Source organism: Budorcas taxicolor, chromosome X (genome assembly GCF_023091745.1).
Source record: "Budorcas taxicolor isolate Tak-1 chromosome X, Takin1.1, whole genome shotgun sequence".
Lineage (NCBI taxonomy): Eukaryota > Metazoa > Chordata > Mammalia > Artiodactyla > Bovidae > Budorcas > Budorcas taxicolor.
Window position 1 is genome coordinate 16,590,810 of NC_068935.1, and position 23,261 is coordinate 16,614,070.

The following is a 23,261-nucleotide window of genomic DNA, read 5'->3' on the forward strand; positions in this document are numbered from 1 at the left end:
TCTGAAAGGTGAAAAACATTACAAACCCAGAGGATGAACTGAAATTGAGAGTAAAATTGACTATTCTCATCCAGCCGATATGGATGAGAATCCAGTACAAAGAGTATAAACAAAGTTCAGGATGGGGAACACATGTACACCCATGGCTGATCCATGTCAATGTATGGTAAAACCACTATAATATTGTAATTAGCCTCCAATTAAAATAAATAAATTAAAAAAATAAAGAACTTCCCCTCAGAAAAGTCACCTTCTGAGAACTCACCCTGTTAACTCTCTTCTTTCTTTTTGCTATTTTTCCAAAAATTAAAAACAAAGCTTTACAATGTCAATGATATTATGCAGAAGTAAACAATAGGTCAGTGAAGCAGTTATGAACTTAAAGCAAACTATAAACTATTGTCAGTGTATCTCAAGGTTTATTTTAGTCTTTCCAGGGTCAGTCACACTGACAGAGCAGGTGACATTATAAAACAATTGGTCAGAGTCTAAAATCCACACCCCAAAGTAGTGCTTGAGTTTGGAGATATGCTTTAATATTTCTGAGAAATGAAGGCAACATCCTCTAGTGACTTTTAAAGATTTCAAGTGATGGGATGCCATATTTGGATAGTCTCCAACTATATAGAATGATTTGTTAATGCTTTTCCCAAAAGTACACTGAATACCATCAGCCAGTCTGAAATAAAGGTTTTGCTGGAGGGTATCCTGCCCACACATGACATTTTTATAAGTGGCAAGATTCCCAGACAAATTGTTAACTAATCAAAACCTGGCATTTTCAGTAAATGTAGTATTGAGCCCCAAGGTAACACATAACTAAACTTGTATACTGGAGGAATCAGAAAAAGAAGAGTGCGGAAACCTAGATCAATACTTCTGCTTACAAAGTGTAGAATTCACTTACAATAAAAGCTGATGTTCTGAGTTAAAGGGTCACAAAATGTTAAAAGTCAAGATTGCTGTCATCATACTCTTTTCATAAGAGAAATCATTTCACTTTATTCCGAAATTTTCTTAAAGACATATACCACGACAAGTAATTCATTTTTTCCCATAAAAGTATTAGGGGATTTTATTGGGTTGACTGAAGTATGGCTTTCTAAATAGTACTTTTAAATTTTTAAAGTATTAAAAATAGAGTCAGTTAAACTTGTCAAAACTCAGAATATAAAGATTTGGAATATATATTTATCTGTCATATACACACATATATATTTAGAGTATATGTGTGACTGGCTATTATTAAGAATTTTAAAAAATAGAGCAGTGAAATAGTACTCAATAGTTGAACAACTTCATATTTGAACTCAACAGTTTATTTCTGTGGGCGTAAGTTGCTAGTGAGTCTGGAAAACTGTAGCATCTCTGATTGTTAAGGTCTCTCCACCTTTGGTAACTTAACCAAGTAATTTTATTGGAATTATTCCTTTCTGGGATCCATTAAACTTTTCTTAACCAAATGCCTACAGAAATTCCTTTGCCTGCAGTCCCTGGCCGATTTGATGGATAATATCTAAACAGCCCATGAAATGTTAAGTTTTAGAGTTTTTTTTTTTTCTTTTAAAACCGCTTTAACTTTTAACTTTCCGATGAGAGAGAAAACCAGTAAAAGGAAACACAGGGCAGAAACTGAACATCATCTAGTAGTATCAGTGCAGTTTAGCTGCTTAAAGAGCCCAGATGTTGTCACCTGGTACTGTCAAAGGACTCCAAAAAAAAAAAAAAAAAACAAAACTTAAGTTTAACTTCTATAGCATTCGCGGTACTTCCAAGTCCCATTTTTTGTGTACTCCTCCCACTTTCAAACGTGTGTGCCAATTCATGTTCCTGTAGACCAGGGAAAAACACATTTCTTCTGCCTTGTAGATCGATATAGAGAAAGGCATCAGATGTCAGTCATATCAAGTCGTCCAGGAAGACGCTCAGAAATGTATGCCTTCTGTGTCTTCTACTTTTATTTTCCCAACCCCTTACGAAGTTTTGGGACCGAACGATGCCTGAGTCCCGAAGGCATTCGCCTGACACTGTGCTATTCCTTTCTAAGAACCCCACTAACTCCCCAAAGAAGTGAGAGTGATGTGAACTCCGTTTCACAGTGTAGACCCCTAACACAAACATGAGAGTTGTATTTGTGTTGAGGGATGCGGAGGGGGTCAAAGGAGAAGGAGGGAAGGGGGTCGACAGAAAAGACTCACCGCTCCTGCCAGTTCCTCGGTCAGGCACAAAGTAACCAGAAGCAGCCACAACCTGAAACGGGAGGGAGGGTGAATAACATGGGTTTTCTCCGGGATCCTGTGTCTGTCCATAGACCCCCGACCCCTTTTGGCTGATTACCGCCACTTTTTCTGCAGTGACAGAAGTACAAGTATAGTGCAGGTCCGGCAAAGTAGCCCAAAGTAAGAAAGAGGAGGGGAGCTCGGGATAGCAACAGCTCACCCAGGGTGCATGCTTGCGGCTCCTCCAGAGCTGGGTCCCGGGAGACTGCTAAGCGGTTCCGCGGCCCCGGCTCATCGGGGCTCGGCTGATGCTTGGCGGCTGTTTCCTTATTCAAGAGGATGGAGTAGAGGGGCAGAGGGGCTCACTTCGGAAGAAACTGAACTCGGCTTCTAGATAAAAGGTGCCCCAAAGGGAAACACGATCAGCGGTGCCCGCTACAACTTGCCGCACTCAAGGGATAGTTCCATGCACTAGGAGAGGAAGGAATGGAGGGGAAGGGGGCGGGGCTGTCTGCTGTCAATCATCCCCCTACCTTGGGCAGCCGGTTGTCTTTCCCACTCTCAGGCACCTCCACCCATAACATTCCCACGCATCTCCACAGGCCCACAGACCTATACACTAAGACACTTCCTTAAACCACTAAAAACTGTTACACATACACAGATTAAGACATACAATTCCCACAGAGACAAATGGGCCCCAAAGTGTCCTTGCCCGCTTGCTCAAATGCCTACCAGTTACTCTAATTGACTGTACACTAAGCTCTTGGGGTGGTGGTGGTAGTGGTGGTTTCTGGAGTTGTAAACCTACCCTTACTTGAGTGGAACCTAAGGATAAGTGGGCCCGCTTCTAGGGTCTAAAATAACAACTGTTCTGAAGAATTCCTCCAAGGAGTTCACATAAAGTACTTTCTGGGCCTGTTGGTGCTTTTAAAAATCTATATATCAGAATTACCAAAGTAACGTTCAAGTCTATTTTATTTGGGAGACCAATTCAACTTCCATTAACACCATACAAATATTTCCAATTAACCATTCATGTTAGTGTTAAGGAAAATTGCACGAAAGTTATTTAATTCCCTGCCTTACATCTCTCTGAAAAACAACTGCAATGAGTCAATAACTTTTATGTTAGTCAATATAAGATGTAAATATTAATTATGGCATTCAATGTAGCTAAATAAAAAGATATAACTTTATTAAACATCCAACCACATAATTACTAATATCTACTGAGCGCCCCCAAATCTTATATGTATATAACATGCATAGTCTTCACACATACTTATGTTCATTTTAATTCTTCAGTTGTAAGCATATATTTAATTATATAAATATATTTATATATTTCTCATATTTGTACATTTTCTGTTGTATATAGAAACTCCGTTCTGCGAGCAGGTGGAAAGCAAACAAACACGGCAGCCCCCAGAACAGCGTCCAAAATTTGTTTCTAATCATTAACAATAAAAAGGAGCGTTTCTCTGAGATCCCTCCGCTACAAAAAATAGTCCCAGCTCAGGTCTATTTGAGGTTGACTTTGGGGCTCACATCACTGAGAGTGGAACTGGGCAGGGAAAAGGAGTATCAACTTGAGGTGCCACTGACCGAACAGAAAAGTTTCCCGGTGGGACTCGGGGTGCGCAGTCAACTGGTCTGGAAGTTTCCCTCCGCCAAATAACTGAGCGTCACTCCCTCGCAGGTTGCTGGTGCAGCGTAAAGCTGTGGCGGAGTGATCCTGAAATTCCCCAGAGCTGGTGGGGAGGGGGCGGTGCGGGGGAAGAGAGGGAGGAAAGTAGATCTGTGGGACTTGCGCGAGGAAAAAGTTTGCAAGTCTGGACAGAAGAGACAAGTGCTCCCGAGAGACCGGCTTTGGGGAGGGGAGGGGGGAGGGAAGACTAGTTGCTGGTGCTTCATTCCCCCCCCCCCACTCTTAAAAAGCTTTTCTCCTCACCCAAGACGACCGGCACAATTGGGACACCCTCGCTGTCCCTCTCCGGCTCTAGCTCTCTCCCTATAAACCCTCAAGATTATGTCAATTGGTCAGAGCCAGCCAGGGATTTCGTGCGGGTGCTGAAGGAGCTGCGGGAGCCGGAGAAGAATGAAACTGCGTGGAGTCAGCCTGGCTGCCGGCTTGTCCTTACTGGCCCTGAGTCTTTGGGGGCAGCCCGCAGAGGCTGCGGTAAGTCCTTCCTTCTACACTGCCCCCCCCCCCCCCACCCCGCCCCGCCACCCCATCATCTCGCTCTCACGCTGAAATCACTTTTCGTCCCTTTTACCTTGCTTTCTCCTGGGCCTTGGCTAGGGAGTCAGATGTGCCTTCAGTTTAGGAAGAAACATTATTTACAGCGCTAGTTAACTCAAGCCTTCTCAAGTCCGAGGGAGAGGTTTAAGTGCTTGCTTTCCTGCGGCTAGTTGCTCTGGGGGCAAGAGCAGGACCTGGGGAGGAGGACGCATGTTAATAGATCACTAGGCTCTGGTGGATATTTAAAACTTTTCCCTACCTGCCGGGTAAGCTTTTCACTAGTTGTGCCCAATCCACACACTCTTTCAACTTTGTCGATAGTTTACTATTTTGATTTTTCTAAAATCCAGCTTCCACCAAAGTGTTAAGCGTGCCCCTGAAGTTCTTTCCGTTTGCCTTTTCCTTAAGCAACAGGAACCTAACCTCACCTCTAGTCAGTAAAGCCTCTGTAGTCTATTTGACATCTTGTTCCAAATGATCAGGTAACATACCAGGAATGGTTTCAGGCTTCAGGTCTTCTTCATCTCTCTCTCTCTCTCTCTCTTTTTTTTTTCCTTTTTATAAGTTCTAGGTTTTCGTTCTTTACTTTTTTTTTGCTTACTAAGGCACCTGAAACAAATCGAGAGTTTGCCCATTACCTATTTAAAGGAAAAGGATTATCTTTTTCAAAGGAGAATGAGTGTTCTGGTTTAAAGGAGAGCGAAGCAGAGAAGTGAAATGACAGAGCAAAAAGTCCCATTCAGTTTTAGGAATGTAAAATTAAAATCTTAATATATCTCCTATAAGTGTGTCTAGGTAGTCCCACCCAGTATCCTTCTGGGGGTGAAAGGCAAATCTACAGGAATGAATGACTTTGTCATAGAAAATGTTCTCTAGCCTAAACTCATCCTCCTTAATTTCACTTAACCTCTAAATAAGAATTAAGTGTGTGACAAATTATTGAAAAGTTATGTTTGAGTGAACATAATGGGTGGTTTTAAAAACACTTTAATATGAGATCATGGCTTAGGCCTTCACATGGTTGAGTGATTGTCAATTCTTTATATGCCACTGCTGTGTTATAGCTTCTATGGGTCCACTTGTAAGTTACCTCTAGCTGTTCTTCATGCTCAGAATGCCTCAGGTTACGTTGCCTTTCTTCCATCCTCCAGAATGTGTGTACTAAAGGTGTGAAAACTAACCTTCATATTACCTTAACACAACATAATGGAAACTCTCCTAAAAAAAAAAAAAAACAGACCATGTATATCAACTATTTTTAATTCCGCTTGCCAGAATTTTTCCTCCATCAAAGTAGACAGATGATTTAAAATTGCTATTATGATGCAGAGCTTCTTAATGGGCTAAGGTTTAGCCACGCTGGAGGGCTACAGAACCTTGCATAAAACTACAATTGTGTTGTTGAAAGTAGTTACTTTCAAAAACATCATCTTGGTGCTAGCAGCATTTGGCCTGAGGGCAAAGATTTTGTGGATGTTTGATTAAATATTTCTCATTTTTTCTTTTGATGTTACTATTAATAAATGTGCACCAGATACCAATCATACAGGTATGTACAGCTATACTATACCTCAGTTTATATTAAATCATGTTATGTTAAAAATGAAATTTCTTTTTATGATTGATAAAATTTGGGAGCAAGCTTGTTTTCTTGGACTATTTAATAACTGAGTGTTCATAAAGAAATTACAGTAGATACCAAGTTTTTTCTCTTTCGTCCTATATGATTTTTATTTATTTTTCTCCTATATAATTTTTAAAGAACATTTTATACTCCATTTCCTTATCATTAGTATATTGTGCCTGTAATAAAACCAAGCTTGTTTTTTCTGCTTCACGCATTAAAATACTAGTTAGATGAATGTTTTAATCATCTCAAAGATATGAATGGTATCTGCTCTCCATACTAGTGCTGGGGATATTGGTGACCTGTAGAGTAAACTGGTTGGTAGTGGGACCACTTGTTGACTCAAATAGTCTAGTATTGGAACTTTTACACCAGGAAGAGCGTTTTTACTTAAATTGCTTTAATGTTTCATAGTTAACTGATTTCATTCTCTCTGAAGTCATGCCAAGTTAGGATATCACAAATATGTGGAAAATTTTTTTTTAGGTAGAGAGTTTATCAGATGGAATAAAATAACTCATTCCAAAAGGTTAGCAATAAGGGAAGAAGGCAAATTTAGTTGGAAAGGTCAATTCTAGTGATGGAAACAATGTATTTTTATGTTAAAGTATTTATGTGACTCTCCATTAATAGGATATAACTTAGATTTATGCCTTGTTTAAACTTCTACTACTACTATGCAATTGTTAGTAACTTCGTGTGTGTATGCAGTAGATTTAAATTTACTATCTCCCTTGCGACTAGGAGCAACAGCTTGTTAAGGGTAGCAGTGTGGTTTGTGGCCATGGAACAATTTTTCCTCTAAAGTGTACTGCTCCATAGGAAGAATTTGTTGACATTGTTATCAAAACTTAACATTTTTGCATGTCTCATATGTGCCAGGCACTGTGCTAATATGGAAATATACATTACCATGTTTAATCTTCACAACAGACCAATGAAGCATATACTGTTCCCACTTTACTAGTCAGGGAACTGCAGATCATAGAGGTTAAGTAATGTGCCCAAATCACGTAGTTAGCAAGTTGTTAAGCTGTAAATTTGAATCCTGGCAGTTTGACTCCAAATTCTTTACTCTTAGTGACTGTCCTATACCGCCTCTTTGTATGTGGTCTGTAGAGCTGTATTTGCTGTTCAGAGTATTGGGATCTCTACTACTTTCTTTCTTTCTTTCTTTCTTTTTAATAAAGGGAGACACAGGAGGTGAAATGGCAAATATAATGGGGATTACATCTCTTCCTGCTGATATTAGGAGAAGCATCATGGTATAATGAAAACAGCTCTGGGCCTAGAATAAAAAGATCAGAATTTGATCTCTATATGTATGTGTATTTATAGAGAGATAATTTAAAAGTACTCTAGAAGCAACTGCTTGTTGCAGATTCTATGATTTTATATAATTGCATATATAAAAAGTTAGATTTACAAGCCAAGTATAATTTGTGGTAGGAGATTATTTTGAAGAAAAATTTGCCTTATACTTTCAATTAGTTTTCATAATAATTTTAAATATACTGAAAATTTCAGTAGCATGTATGTCTGTTGTGATAAAACAGAGTAGGTCTGTGGTAGCAGTTTGCTTAAGTCTTGTGCATGTATTTATATATTGTATCTATCCTGTGTGTAAAAGTATATAACTTTTTCCCTATGTTTTTACTTGGCTTTTTGAAGTTTGTTTATGCAACACATGAGACTCTATCTTGAGTTAACATTGATAACTTAGTCAAGGTTGTGTCTGCCAGGTTTATGCACTGTAAGTTCACTAGTTTTTCCCTTTGTAATTACAAAGCAACCAGACTTTGAGACTGTATGGGGCAATATTGTGAGACAGTGTGCATGTCTTGCCTTTCTTTTTTTTTTTTATAAATTTATTTATTTTAATTGGAGGCTAATTACAATATTGTATTGGTTTTGCCATACATCAACCCGTGGTGGATTCATGTCTTGCCTTTCATCATAGTTTCATCCACTGTTTTAGCATCTGTTAAGGATTCTAACCTGAGTAATTACTGCTGTGATATTTGCCAAATGGTAATCTTAAGTTTTCAAAAGTTTCTGTATTTATTTATTGAATTCTAATGTAGCAAAGAACTTTATGTTCTTTGATATTTGTTTTTATCTATTTATTTATTCAGTAATTAGGCCTGGTGTGCTGCGATTCATGGGGTTGCAAAGAGTCGGACATGACTGAGCGACTGAACTGAATTTGTTCATAGTAGTATAGATTTATGGATGCTTGTTTTAGTCTATGAACTTTAATGAATTATGCTATTTTTACTATTTTTTTTTGAAATTACCCTAGATTTGGCCAGTAGAAGCCCCTTCCAGTTGGCTCCGGTGTCCTTTCAATGTGTCTCTATCATTTTTTGAGCATTCTTTTACATTCTGGTACCACAAGGTATTCCCAACTCATTTTCTACTTTCACTGCCCCAACCCTGGAATGAGCTATTTTTTCCAAGAAGCTCTGATTCTTGGAAGCTCTGTTGATTAATGGTATTTAGAGATGGAAATCTGGGTACTTGGCATGCTCATTGCTTCTAGGCCTTCTCAGCAGGCAGAACTAGGGAATATATGTATGTATACATAGTCACATACCCACTTCTGTATTTCTTACAGAACCATTAATTTGCACTGATACCTCTCATTCCAGTCCAAGACCACAGAATAAACATACCTCTTTGATGCTACATTATCTTATTGCTTTCTGGTACCTCTCCTCAGTCAATCTCTTAAGAGATTGCCGTCTGTAGTCAGATCTAGAATCTGATTGGAGGATGCGTGACCTTTTGACAAAGAGTAACTTCTGAGCTTTAATGTCTTTATTAGCAAAAGGGAGCCAGTGGTACACGAATGTCACACATTGTTTTGAGGATAAAATGAGAGAAGTTATGTAAAGCATTTAAAATAGTACTTGACATATAGTAAATGCTCAGTAATATTTCAATTAGATTCCATTATCATCATTACAAACTATTTATTGACTTGCCATTTCTTTTTAAAAAATATTTATTTATTTATTTGGCCACACTGATTCTTTAGTTGCAGCATGTGGAACTTAGTTCTCCAGCCAGGGATTGAACCCAGGCCTCCTGCATTGGGAGTTCAAGAGTCTTAACCACTGGCTCATCAGGGAAATCCCGTTGGTTCTCCATCTTGATTAGAGTCTTATGGACCCAAATCTTTCCTCAATTTCAGCATAACCCTTACATTCATTCAGCAGATATTTATTCAGCAACTCATAAGTACTTAAGAATTATATTCATGTTTTTCTGTTTCTACTCTCATGGATATGTACTATCCACAAAATCAATTTGTGCTAGACACTATAGATTAAATAAGATACACTAAGCTCCTTCATGGAGCTTCCATGCTAGTGAGCATATATAAATAGTTTTGTGAAATTTTCCCTTACTATTATGTCAGTTTCTGATTTTACCCTTCTTTGAATATTTGTCATATTTAGCCTCTTGACTAGTATCTAAATGTATTTGGTCTTACAAACATTTTGTTTCATGGGATTTTGTCTCTTCTGTTAGATGATAGACTTTTTGAAGCAAGAACTGTATACTTGTTCATTCATTCAACTGCTTTACATGTTGATTTTGTCTGATAACAAAAAATAATACATGCTTAATGTTGGAAATTTGAAAAAAAGAAAATTATAAAGAAGAAAATAAAAATCCACAGTTCTACCAACAGCACAGAAATAATCTGTATTATTGTTTTGAATGATTTTCCTTTTTAATGTATCTAATATTTTCTTTAAAGAGCAAATTGGTTAAGATTTTTAAAAAGTTGGGATTACTCTGTATACAATTTTCTGTTAATGTTTTATTTACTTATCCAGCAGTTTCCCATGTTATTAAAATTCTTAGTTTAAAATTTTTTAAATGATTTCATACAATTTAATTTATACACACCACAATTAATTTACCTGTTCACTTTTATAGACTGTATTTTTAAATTTCAAGGTTTTTTAGCCATTGCAAGAAATACTGCCATAAACAATTCCTATTCCATATTTTGTATTATTTTGTTACTACTGCCTTCTTCATGGGGAATTACTATGTTAGATGTCATCCATATCTTTAAAGTCTTTGGTACTTTCAGTAGACTCTGACATTTAGAAAGGTGATAGCAACAGATAATATGATAGCTAACTTTTTTTAGTGGTTACTATGTTGTACCCTGTGAAGTAGATAATATTATTCCCATTATACGTAGGAGGAATCTGAGGCTCACAGGGTGGTTAAAAAACTACCAGAGGTCACACAGTAAGTGATTGAGCAGTTTAGCTCTAGCACATGCTCATGAAATTTTATTCAATCCCTGTTTCATTCACAGTAGAAAAATAAGTCATGTTGAAATGTTGAATAATTCCCACTACCTTTTCCATGACTAGTCACTTGAATTGATTCTACAGATAGGCTCACCCACCAGTTCATCCTTTAATAACTCTTTAATATGATTGCCTGGGCCATTCATCCTCAAGGGCCTAAATTTTAATTTTGTAAACCATACACCTTGCTACATTTCTCCCATGTACTGAAGGTGGAACCTGTTCTCCACGAATACCTCCCCCACTGACCTCTTCCTAGCTATAGCAAGGGTATACACACTCCAAACTCACTGACATTCCCCTCCTCCAGGAGAGTTTTGGAATGGATCTGAAATGAGAGAATCACCCTCTCTCCCCACCCCCTACCCCATAGCTGCCTATGAGCTTTTACACTTAAATACCTGTGTCTTTGCCTCCTAACATTGTCATTTGCTTTCATCCTCCCTTAGTGATACTCCAGAATTTTACCCCCATTAATTGCTAATCTGTTTTTCCTACTTTAGGGTGATATTATTCCAGCCCCCATATCCTCTTTTTTTCTCAACAAACTTGGAAGTACATATGGAGTGTGAGGCCCCCTATCCATTTTGCAATACCCCTACTTTGCCTTTTCCTTGTGTTTCTTCACAAGCGAAGTGACTTTACAGCCTTTATCATAGCCTTGTGGCTTGTGCAATTCAAATGTATTCCTCCACGAAATCACAAACTGTTAAGCATTATGGCTTTTCCAGGTGGCATTTAATAGCTGAACTTTAAGCTTCTGAATGATAGGGATCTACTTTTGCCAAATTACTTTCCAGAATGGTTTTACCAATTATATTCCTATCAGTAGTGTAAAAGAGAACCTATGAGACAGTCTTAATAATTTTTTTCTATCTAGTATAGTGACTATAGAATTGATGCTCAATTGGTTGCCAGTTGGTTGGCACATTTGGTTCTATCCTCTAATGATTTTCTTTTTAAAATGTGATCATTCCATCATCTCATCCCCTTCTGACAATAGCAACCATGGAACAGAAGTGATTTTTGAAAATAAATTCTCTCTAATTAACATTATAAATGAACCACCCAACCACTTAACTAAATCCTCATTACAAAGACTGTTTTTAATAACACCAATTCTTGAGGTGTTTTAGAGTGGCATCTTTAGTGTGATCCCTGATACATTAGTTTCTTTCATTTTAACAAACCAGATTCTCATTTTATGCATCAATGCTTGAGTTTATTTACATTCATAATTGTCCAGGTCCAACTGCCCTTTAGAAGCTTCTGCTGGCCTTGTACCAAAAGTGTAGCCTGAGATAGTACCTGCTACCCTGCTGAAATGGGAACCTTAAATCCCTTACTATTTGCCAACCAAAGACAACCAAAGGCAAAAGTTATAAAAGAAACAGGTTTTTGGTAAATGTAGCTTTTAACTTAAAAAAAAAAGTGTACTACATCATTCGCTTTACTTTTTAACTTGTACAAAGACTTAAGCACCTTTAAGTAAGTGCTAGTCAGGTTAATGGAATTGGTTTTATGACAATGAATACTAAAATAGAACTGGAAGAAATTCTGTTGGCATTTGTATCATCTTATAATTCAGTCAAATAACGCTCTTTATATACATTAAGAGAACTGGCTGATTTGCTTCCAAAATTTCATATAGTATATGTGACATTAATGGAATACTGAAGGAGATACTGAAACTTTGCCTGGGGTGGGGGCAACGATATTAAGGAGCCCAGCCTAGCTCTCTGTGATGACCTCAAGGGGTGGAATAGGGGGAGGCTTAAGAGAGAAAGGATATATGTATAATTATTACTGATTGGCGTTGATGTATGGCAGAGACCATACATCAACTTATGTATGATGACCTTATACAATTTTGTAAGGCAGTTATCCTCCAATAAATAAAAAGAGTGGGACACAAGTGAAAAATCGTTTTGTGTATTCTGTGTTTTGACCTCTCCAGGACTTTGCTAAAGAAGGAGAGTCCTTCTCTGTCCATAGTCTAATTGATGTAGTGAAACATTTGTGTATGTGACAGGCATAATTGTACCTGTTTGTATCAGATAGGTTGTTTTCTGTTGCAAGTAGTAGAAAACTGATTCAACTGCCTTAACAACAGAGAAAACTTTTTTAGCTCACGTAACAAGAAGTTTGGAGGTAGAGTACCTCTAAGGTTCATTAATTCAGTCAAGTAGTGACCCTGGCTCTTTCCACTTTCTGCTCTGCCATACGCTGCCTGTCAGTTTACTGTCTCAGATTGGTGCCCCTCATACTTGCAAGATTGCTGCTGCAGTTCCAGGGATCACATGCAGATGCCACAATGCCCAATAGAAGAAGAGTATGAACTGTTCTTTTGTGTTCCTTTTAATCAGCAATGAAAATTTTCTCAGGAGTCCCACACCCTCACCCTTACATCTGATTGGTTTGAACTGTGTTTCGTGTATATGGTTACACCAGTACATTGGCAAGTGGAATGGAACCATAAAGGTAGTTAGACAAGTGGCTTACAACCCCCACCTTTCCCCCCACCCCCACCCTACACCAGATCACGTTGCTGCCTTGAAAAGCCAGAGACTGGGAAAATTTGAATAAAATCAGTATTTTTTTAGGAAGGAGAAAACAGTTCCTGCTTTATAACCTCATGAGTTTGTCGGTCATCAGGATCAGTTCACTAAAAGATATGTAACAATTTGATGTATATGTTAAATGTAAGATATATTTCTTAATAGGAAAAGTAACATTTTATAGAGTTGTGCAAATGAAAGATGTTGGCTATTTACATAACTATAGATAATTTAGTATTGAAGGGATGTTAGGGATCCTTCTGATCAGTGGTTCTCAAAGTATGGTCTGTGGACACTTGAGATTCCTAAGATCCTATCAGGAGGAACATGAGGACTATTTGAACAGTAATTTGAAGACTGTTTTGCCTTTTTCACTGTGTTGATATTTGCTCTGATGATGGGTAAGACAGTGTAGTATATAACAAATTGTCCCAGTAGTTGTATTCTTCATAGTCTTGGAGGATAAAAAGCAAATTTTATTTAACAGTGTCCTCAATGTAGGATTGATTTTTTATTAAATCTTGGCCATTAAGTATAGATATTTTAAAATTTCTGTATGACAAAATGGGGATTATACAGAAAACACTTCTGTATACTGAAATAATATCATTGTTTCTAAAAATAGTCCTTGTGCAATTGTGTGAATTATGGCCTGAATTAGCTGATTTTTGCATGGAACAGATTTTTACTTGAAGGAACAACTGAAGACTTTCCTGGTGGTCCAGTAGTTAAGAATCCTCCTGCCAGTGCAGGGGACATGGTTTTGATCCCTGGTACAGGAGGATCTCACATGCTGCAGAGCAACTAAGCTCGTGCACCACGATTACTAAGCCCATGGTCTAGAGCCCAGAAGCCTCAACTACTGAGCCTGTGTGCTGAAACTACTGAAACCCATGTGCCTAGAGCCCACTCTCCACAACAAGAGAAGCCACTGCAATGAGAAAACTACACACTGCAGCAAAGAGTAGCCACCACTCGCCGCAACTGGAGAACGCCTACTCACAGCAATGAAGACCCATCGCAGCCTTGCCAAAAAAGAACAAGTGAGACAAACTATGGTTATTCAGGCTTGAGGATTTGGCAGGAATTTTCTTGAAAATGAGTAAAATGAGTCTGTCATTTGAAGGAAAGCAACTGGCCATATTTGTTGCCAGTGAAAAAATTTGAGCTTTTCAAGTTAAGTATTAGAATTTTAGAAAGCTTGAATCTTGAATATGGGCTTGACAGCTTCCCAAAACTTAGTCTTTTCTAATGAGATTGGTAATTATATTAATGTATATTTTTTGATATTAGGTAATAAAATCTGTTAACAGTTGGAAGTTCTGCAAATCCCAGTGAACTAATATCTTCCAAATGAATAGTGCATGATGTTACAAAATCACGCATGGCTAAAAGATTGAAAGACAAGATAGGTCAATCAGTTTTAATATAATCAAGTACAAAAGTAAATAAATATCAGATTCTATGTTGCAACTTATCTAAAAAGAGTCTACCACTTGTAGAACTTTGGCATAACATCAAAGAATATCCAGTTATCTTAAGAGGGTATTAAAATACTTAATTTTCCAAATATATAACTGCATGAAGCCAGATTTTCTTCATATATTTCAACCAAAACAACATATTGCAACAGAGCGAATGCAGAAACAGATATGAAGATCCAACTGTTCCAACCAAAATAACATATTGCAGAAGAGTGAGTGCAGAAGCAGATATAAAGATCCAGTTGTCTTCTATCAAGGCAGACATTAAGGAGATTTACAAAAAAATAAAATAATTCCTCTTCTCACTTTCTTTATTTTGGAAAATATAACTATTGATAGTTTTCATGAAAATGCATAATACATGTTAACTTGTAATAAGTTCATTATTGCTTTTAAATGAATGAATATTTTAATTATTACTGTTTTATTTTATATGGTACATATTGATAGATTAATGCACATAAAAACTCTGGGGTCTTTCAGTGATTTTTAAGAGAGTATAAAGGTCTTAAAGGGACTTCCCTGGTGGTCCAGTGGCTAAGACACCAAGTTCTCAATGCAGGAGGCCCAGGTTTGACACCTGGTCGGGAAACTAGATCCCACATGCCGCAACTAAGAGTTCTCATGCTGCAGTTAACAAACCTGCAACTAAAGATCCCCCTTGCCACAACTAAGACCCAGTGCAGCTAAATAATAAATTATTTTTTTTAAAAAGGGTCTTGAAAAGTTTGAAAACCACTACTCTCCAGAGACCAACTCTATCATTTTATAGGAAAGTCAAGTGGTTGATGGAAGATGCTGCTTGTCAGTTGCAGAGGCATATTCTAGTATATTATCTCCAGTATACCACATTGGCTTATGGATTGGTGATATGATTTTGTCATTTTATTCATCCTAGTAGATGGAGTTAAAATATCAAATAGGAAATGTACCAGTTGTATCTTTCCTACCAAGTTCAGTCTAATTGACAAGTCAGAAACATTCTTACTATTACCAACCACAGCAGAAGAGACACTGATGAAGAAAGGCAATGAACTATAGTTAGTTATTTTTAGGTATCAAACTGGAAAACTCATAAAACCAGAGTTATTGTCTTACCTATCTTTGCATTCACCACAGTGTATAGACTGTTTCCTTGTATGTAGTTGATTCTCAGTAGCTAGTTGTTGAATGAAGTTTGAATTTCAGGGAAGGGTAGATATATTTGCCAAGAGGGAAGCACTGGAATCAATGACATCAGTTTATAGGAACTCTTTATATCAATTATTTTCTAACCGTTAAGGTATTTAGTAACAGGAATGCCCCATTACTAAAAGTACTTGAATAGAGGGCAGATACTATTTTGTTGGCAATACCCACAAAGTCTTATTCAACTCAAATTCTATTGTTCTGGTTGTTAGAAGGAAATTTTTTGAGCTCCAGTCCTTGTCTCTATAATTTTAAGTAACTCTAAGGTATAATTGGCATAAAATAAATTGCACATATTTAAAGTGTACAATTATGTACACACTTGTGAAACTATCAGTACATTAAATATAATGAACATATAAGTCACTCCAAAAGATTTTCATCCTCTTGAATAGTTCCTCTCCCTTCCTGCATCAACAGGTAACCACTGATCTGCTTTCTGTACACTAATTTTATTTTCTAGAGTTATATAAATGGAGTTATATGGTAATTACACTTTCTTTGTTTTGTATCTTTTTTTCTCATCATTTCACAATTATCCACATTGTAGTGTGTATCCATAGTTCATTATTTTCTGGTTGAGTAGTATTCCATTGTATAGATATACCACACTTTGTTTTTTTCACATATTGATGGGTATTTGGGTTGTTTACAGTTTGTGGCTATTACAGATAAAGCTTCTATGAACATATTAATTTTTGCTTTTTAACAGTTATTTTGTTGAAGTGTAATTTACATAATGTGACATGCACTGATCTTAGGTGAACAGCTAATTATTTTTTTAATTGTGCAAAATTTGGTAACTACTATCCAGGTCAAGATACAGAAATTTACATTACTCCAAGCTCCTTCTTGCCCCTTTCCTTTCAGTGACTTTTATGTCATTTATTAAAACTTAAACTCCAAGAATGCAAAGGTATTTATCATGTTATTTTCCAGAATATTTATAATTTCAGATTTTGTCTTTAGGACAGTTTTTTCCTACATAGATTACCAGTTGTTTCAGTACCTTATATTGAAAAGTAATTCCTTTTTTCATTGGTTTGGTTTGATGGCTTTACTGAAAATCAATTGAATGTATAGGTATAGGTCAGAATTTATTAGTCTGGTCTGTTGATCTGCTTGTCTATCCTTATTCCAGTATTATGCTCTCTTCATTACCTTGACATTATTTTTTGTTCAGTCACGTCCAGCTCTTTGTGACCCCGTGGACTGCAGCACACTTGGCTTCTCTATCCTTCACCATCTCCTAGAATTTGCTCAAACTCATTTCCATTGAGTTAATGTTGCTATCCAACCATCTCATCCTCTGTCGTCCCCTTTTCCTGCCTTCAATCTTTCCCAGCATCAGGGTCTTTTCCAGTGAGTCGCCTCTTCACATCAGGTGGCCAATATAATAATTTTAATTTTGTAGTATAAATCCTTCAAATTTTTTGTTCTTTAAGATTGTCTTGATTATTGTCTTGAATAATTATGCCATATAATTTGTAGATTCATCTTGTCAAGTTTTACTAAAAAGCCATTTGAGAGTTTGGTAAGGATAGCGGTAATTCTAAGGATCAGTTTAGGAACAAGTGAAATACTAAAAGTATTGAGTTTTCCAATCTGTGAATATGGTATATTTCTCCATTAATTTAGATATTGTTTAATTACCTTCATCATAGATGTCATGCTCAGCATTTGTTATTTCTTCCTATGCATCTGATTGTATAGTAAATGATATAATTTTAAAAATTGTATTTTTAGTTGTTGCCAAGATATAGACATTCATTTTTATATCAATCTTTTTATCCCAAGATATTACTGTTTTTTTAAGGCATGATTTATATATTGTAAAATATACCCATTTTATGCACATTTCTGTGAGTTTTGACAGGTACATACAATAGTAAGTCCAGTCATTCAAGATACAGAACCGCATTGCTAAGATTATTCATTAGGTTCTAGTAGTTAACTTTGTATTTTTCGTGTACATTATCAAATTATGTGCAAATATCTTTGAGATAGCGTATCATCTCAATATCTCTTTAGTTATAATTTTTCCTTTTCACTTTTCAATCTGAATGCCTTTTTCTGCTCTCTGCCTTATACTGGCTAGGACTTTCAGTGTAAGTTTAATGTAAAAGAAAACATCCTTTTTTTTTTTTGCACTCTTTTGGGGAATATATTCAATGTTTTGCTCTTATATTACCTTTAAGTTTTACACAGTAACAGACTGAGGAACTCCTTTTCTATTGTTTGCTGACATTAAAAAATGATGTTAAATTTCATCAGAAATAATTTGTACCTGTTTCAATGATCATATTGTCAGGAACTCAGCTGGGTTGCTAGGTGTCTTCATAGCCAATTAAAACAAGCAAGCCAGAATGAAAATAACATCCCCTTAATTGCTTACTATGATTGATAAGCAAGAGACTAAATCGGGAAAGATGCCAACTTGCCTTCCCTCCCATTTACATTTTTCTCCATGCAGTGACTGCAGGTCTGGCAGATCAGTACAGACTTGGGGGTTAGGTCATCTCACTGATGAAGGAGCCTCAAGCAAAAAGCTCTTGCAGTTTTAGAGACCTAGAGACCTAGGGAAGGAAGAGGAGAAATGCTGTGAGTGAAAATGTACTGAATACTGTGTCAGATGAAGAAAATTGTCTTCAGAGTTTTCCCCTACTTGTTTTGCTATGAATGTTGTGAACAAGTTTTTATGTGGACATACTTTCATTTTTCTTGGGTAAATATCAAGAAATGGAATTGCTGGGTTGTATCATAAGTCTATTTTAAATTTTATAAGAAAGTGCCAGATTGTTGTTAAAAGTAGTTGTACTATTGTACATGCCACCAGTGTATAAAAATTTTAGTTGTCCCTCACTCTAGCCTGCATTTACTATGTAACTCTTTTTTAATTTTAGCTGTTTTAATGTCTGACTGTTGCTGTCTCCTTGTAAGTTTTCTTATACTTCTTTTTAAAAAATTTATATTCAGTAAAATTTACTGTCCATGATGTATGGTCTGTGAGCTTTGATAAAAGCATACAGTCTTGTAACCACTGTCATAAACAAGATTCACAACAGTTCCATCACCTCGCAGTATTTCCTAATGCTGCTCCTTTGTAATTAGCCCCTTCACTTACCCACAGTTCCTGGTTATTTTCTGATTCTATAATTTTATATCTTTTTCATAATGTATTTATTATAGATCAAATCATTCAGTATGTAACCTATTGAGTTTAACTTTTTTCTCTTAATGTAATACATTTGACATTTATCCATATGGTGTCTATCAGTAGGCCATTTCTTTTTTATTTCTTTTCTTACACTTGAGGGGTAAGAGCTCCTATATATTTTGGATCCAACGTCTTTGTTTGATAAATACAAGTTTTGTGAATATGTTCACCCATTTGGTGGCTTGTCTTTTCATTTTCTTAACTGGTATATTCAGAGAATAAAAGTTAAATTTTGACACAGTCCTTTTCATGTCCTTTATCACCTTTTTATGTTTATGGCTTTCTGTGTTCTTTATAAGAAATGTTTGAGTACACCAAACTCACCAAGATTTTCTTCCATGTTTGCTTCTAAAAGTTGAAAAAAAAAAGTTTTATCTTTGTACTCATTTAGTTGTTCATGTATGGTATTTAGTAAGGGTTTTTTCTCCCCATGTGGTTAACTAGTTCCAGCACAATTTTTTGAATAAATGTTCCCTTCCTCATTTAATTACCTTGGTGCTTTTGTTGAATATTATCCTGCTATATTTCACTGTGCTGACTGTTCACTGAACCCCATGGTAGGCAAGGTGTGAGCTAAGAGGCAGAAAGAAAATGCCAGAAGCCATAGGAATTGCAGACACATTTATTCTTTCCTGGCTGGGGCAGCAGCTGTAGCAGCAGTCATGGCATGACATGACATAACATAACACAACACACCCCAACACACACACACACACCAGGGCTTTCCAGGTGGAGCTTATATTTGCTTACAGAACAAAAGAAGTCTGTGGCCAAGCAAGTACCTCATGACATGTATGCTCAGTGCTATAAGTGATCTCAACTGTTATATAATCATTATTTACAAAATGTGGGGCAAGAGCAAGAGGCTGTGAGGCGAGAGAGCCTGACCATCCGCATCTTGGCTAATTTGCTTTTTCCCTACAAATATCAATTAATTATATGTGTTTGGGTCGATTTTTGGACTCTAATTAAAGTTCCTCCATATATCTGTCTACTTTTAAGCTAATAGCAGACACTTTCTAGGTGGTGCATTGATAAAGAATCTGCCTCCCAATGCAGGAGACACAGGTGAGGTGAGTTTGATCCCTAGGTCAGAAAGATCCTTTGGAGAAGGAAATGGCAACCCACTCCAGTATTTTTGTTTGGAAAATCCCATGGACAGGGGAGCCTGGTGAGTTACAGTCCATGGGGTCACAAAGAGTTGGACACCACTTAGGGACTAAACAACAACCATGGAATTCTCCAGGCCAGAATACTGGAGTGGGTAGCCTTTTGCTTCTCCAGGGGATCTTCACAACCCAGGGATCGAACCCAGGTCTCCCGCATTGCAGGCTGATTCTTTACCATCTGAGCCACTGGGGAAGCCCAGACAACAACAGTGTATGAAACAAGCTATATGTAGGTCTAAGATTTGGTAACTGATAAAGATATTTTAGAAAAACATGGTTAAGTTCATTTTGAGATGAGGAATACTCTAACTTTCCTTCATTTTGACTTAATAGGAGAAAGGCTTGAACAGTGACCCTGTAGGAAATGGCCTTATTTGTCATTAATATGATTTATTTTCAGGAAGCCTTCTGAAATGGGAATCATTTATTTAAGCTTTAGTATCCCTTCTGAGTACTTTTCCTAGCTGGCTATAAATGAGCCAGGTTTCTATAGTTTTAAGGTCATGTTAATTTTCATTGTTTTTTTTTTTTCCAAAGTAAGCTATACATTTTCTTCAGGTATGGTATGTTGAAAGTTTTTACTGTCTGGCAAGATTCATCTCCCTAGATTCCCCCTACCCCATTTTCCTCCTTAAAGATACTAAATACATTTTGGAAGAAGAAAACTAACTTTTTTCTTTTAGTTCTTATGGTCAGTTGAATTCCTAGATTTTTAATTTTTAAAACATTTTCTTTACTTTAGAGTGAATGTACTCAATTTGTAGTTCATAGTGAATAAATGCATGCTTAGCTCTTAGTCCTCTCAATTCTATTTGCTTGCTTATCTTTTGCAGCCTATTTAAGCATTTCATTTTTCTCCACAGTTGGAGTAAAGAATTTTTGGTTGTTGTTATAGCACAAGCTTATTATACCTTATCACAGCCTTCATGTTTTCATTTGTATATAAAGTATAACTGAAAAAACTACAAACTAATGTTGTAAAATAACAAATGAGATTAAACTGAGAAAGGTCACCTTTCTTAGAGGCAGAAAAACAGATTCATCTTCAGGGGCTTACATTTGTTTTCCTGACTAATTTGAATGACACATTTGAATTTGCAGATTGACAACTGTTATATTTAAGACATGAGCTTATAAACTTATCTGTATCCTAGTAGATTTTCAAACCCATAACCTCATTTTTCCTTCACTCCATGATTCCCAGATAGGGAAAGAGAAGTATCATTTTTCTTTAGACGGTTAAATCATTATAACTTGAAATTGACAATATGCTAAAAAAAGTAGGTGAGTCCAAAATCAGGTCTTTCTGATTTCCACGAGGCATTATAAACATGTTACTCAGGCTTTGTTGTTGTGGGTTGTTTTGTTTTGCTTTGTTTTTTTGTCTTTTGCTTTGCTGTTTGGAATCTTACTTTCCTAACTGGGGATCAAACCTGTGCCTCCTGAATGAAGTGCAGAGGCTTATTCACTGGACCATCAGGGAAATACCACTCAGCTTTATTTTAGAATTGGGTCCTGATTTATTTTTGAAGAAACTGAAAATATTAAATGCAAGAAGGATTAAATTATTTCAGGTTAAAATGCTGTGAATGGCTACACTCAATATGCCAGCAAATATGAAAAACTCAGCAGTGGCCACAGGACTGGAAAATGTCAGTTTTCATTCCAGTCTCAAAGAAAGGCAATGCCAAAGAATGTTCAAACTACTACACAATTGCACTCATTTCACATGCTACCAAGGTAATTTTCAAAATCCTTCAAGCTTTGACTTGAACAGTATGTGAACTGAGAATTTCCAGATGTACAACCTGGATTTAGAAAAGGCAGAGGAACCAGAGTTCAAATTGCTAACATCCGTTGGACCATAGGAAAAGCAAGAGAATTCCAGGAAAACATCTACTTCTGCTTCTTTGACTACGCTAAAGCCTTTGACTGTTTGGATGACATCACACTATGAACAATTCTTGAAAGAGATGGGAATATGAGGCCACCTTGCCTGTCTCCTGAGAAACCTGTATGCAGGTCAAGAAGCAACAATCAGAACTGGATATGGAACAATGGACTGGTTCAAAATTGGGAAAGGAGCATGTCAAGGCTGTATATTGTCACCCTGCTTGTTTAACTTATATGCAGAGTACAGAAAGAGAAATGCCGGGCTGGATAAAGCACAAGTTGGAATCAAGATTGCCAGGAGAAATACCAATAACCTCATATTTGCAGATGACACCACCCTTATGGCAGAAAGTAAAGAAGAACTAAAGAGCCTCTTGATGAAGGTGAAAGAGGAGAGTGAAAAAGCTGGCTTAAAGCCCAACATTCAGAAAACTAAGATCATGGCATCCGGTCCCATCATTTCACAGCAAATAGATGGGGAAACAGTGACAGACTTTATTTTCATGAGCTCCAAAATAACTGTAAAGGTGACTGCAGCCATGAAATTAAAAGACGCTTGCTCCTTGAAAGAAAAGCTATGACAAACGTAGACAGCATATTAAAAGCAGAGATGTCACTTTGCAGACAAAGGTCGGTATAGTCAAAGCTATGGTTTTCCTGGTAGTCATGTACAGATGTGAGAGCTGGATTATAAAGAAGACTGAGTGCTGAAGAACTGAAGCTTTCAAACTGTGGTGTTGGAGAAGCCTCTTAAGAATCCCTTGGACAGCAAGAAGATCAAACCAGTAAATCCTAAAGGAAATCAACCCTGAATATTCATCGAAAGGACTGATGCTGAAGCTGAGGCTCTGATACTTTGGCCACCTGATGTGAAGAGTGGCCTCATTAGAAAAGACTCTGATGCTGGAAGAGATTGAAGGCAGGAGGAGAAGGGGACGACAGAGGGTGAGATGGTTGAATGGCATCACTGACTCAATGGACATGAGTTTGAACAAACTCCAGGAGGTGGTGAAGGACAAGGAAGCCTGGCATGCTGCAGTCCATGGGGTTGCAAAGAGACATGACTGTGTGACTGAACAATGATGATAATGTTTTCTTAGTTCTGCTTATGTGTCTATTTTTTCATCTGTATTCTTACTTCGTAATAGTTAAAAGTTCTGTAAAGATTTTAATAGGTTTAATCATTAATAAAATCAGAAGTTATTATGGAGTACAAGAGTGTAGACACACATTCTCATTAAATCACAGTTAATGGAAATCTATACTCATAGGAACATTAGCATGGTTCATTTTGGGTAGAATAAGGCATAAAGTTTCATAT

At 36.8% G+C, this 23,261-nt stretch overlaps 1 protein-coding gene across 1 annotated transcript in view; it reads left to right on the forward strand.

Moving 5' to 3' along the window:
- The first annotated feature begins 4,320 nt into the window (after positions 1-4,320).
- Positions 4,321-23,261, forward strand: part of COL4A5 (collagen type IV alpha 5 chain) — a 247,659-nt gene continuing 228,718 nt past the window's right edge. The window contains exon 1 of the mRNA XM_052662831.1: positions 4,321-4,401. Within this exon, the coding sequence (XP_052518791.1) occupies positions 4,321-4,401 (81 nt within the window). The remainder of the gene's footprint in view (positions 4,402-23,261) is intronic.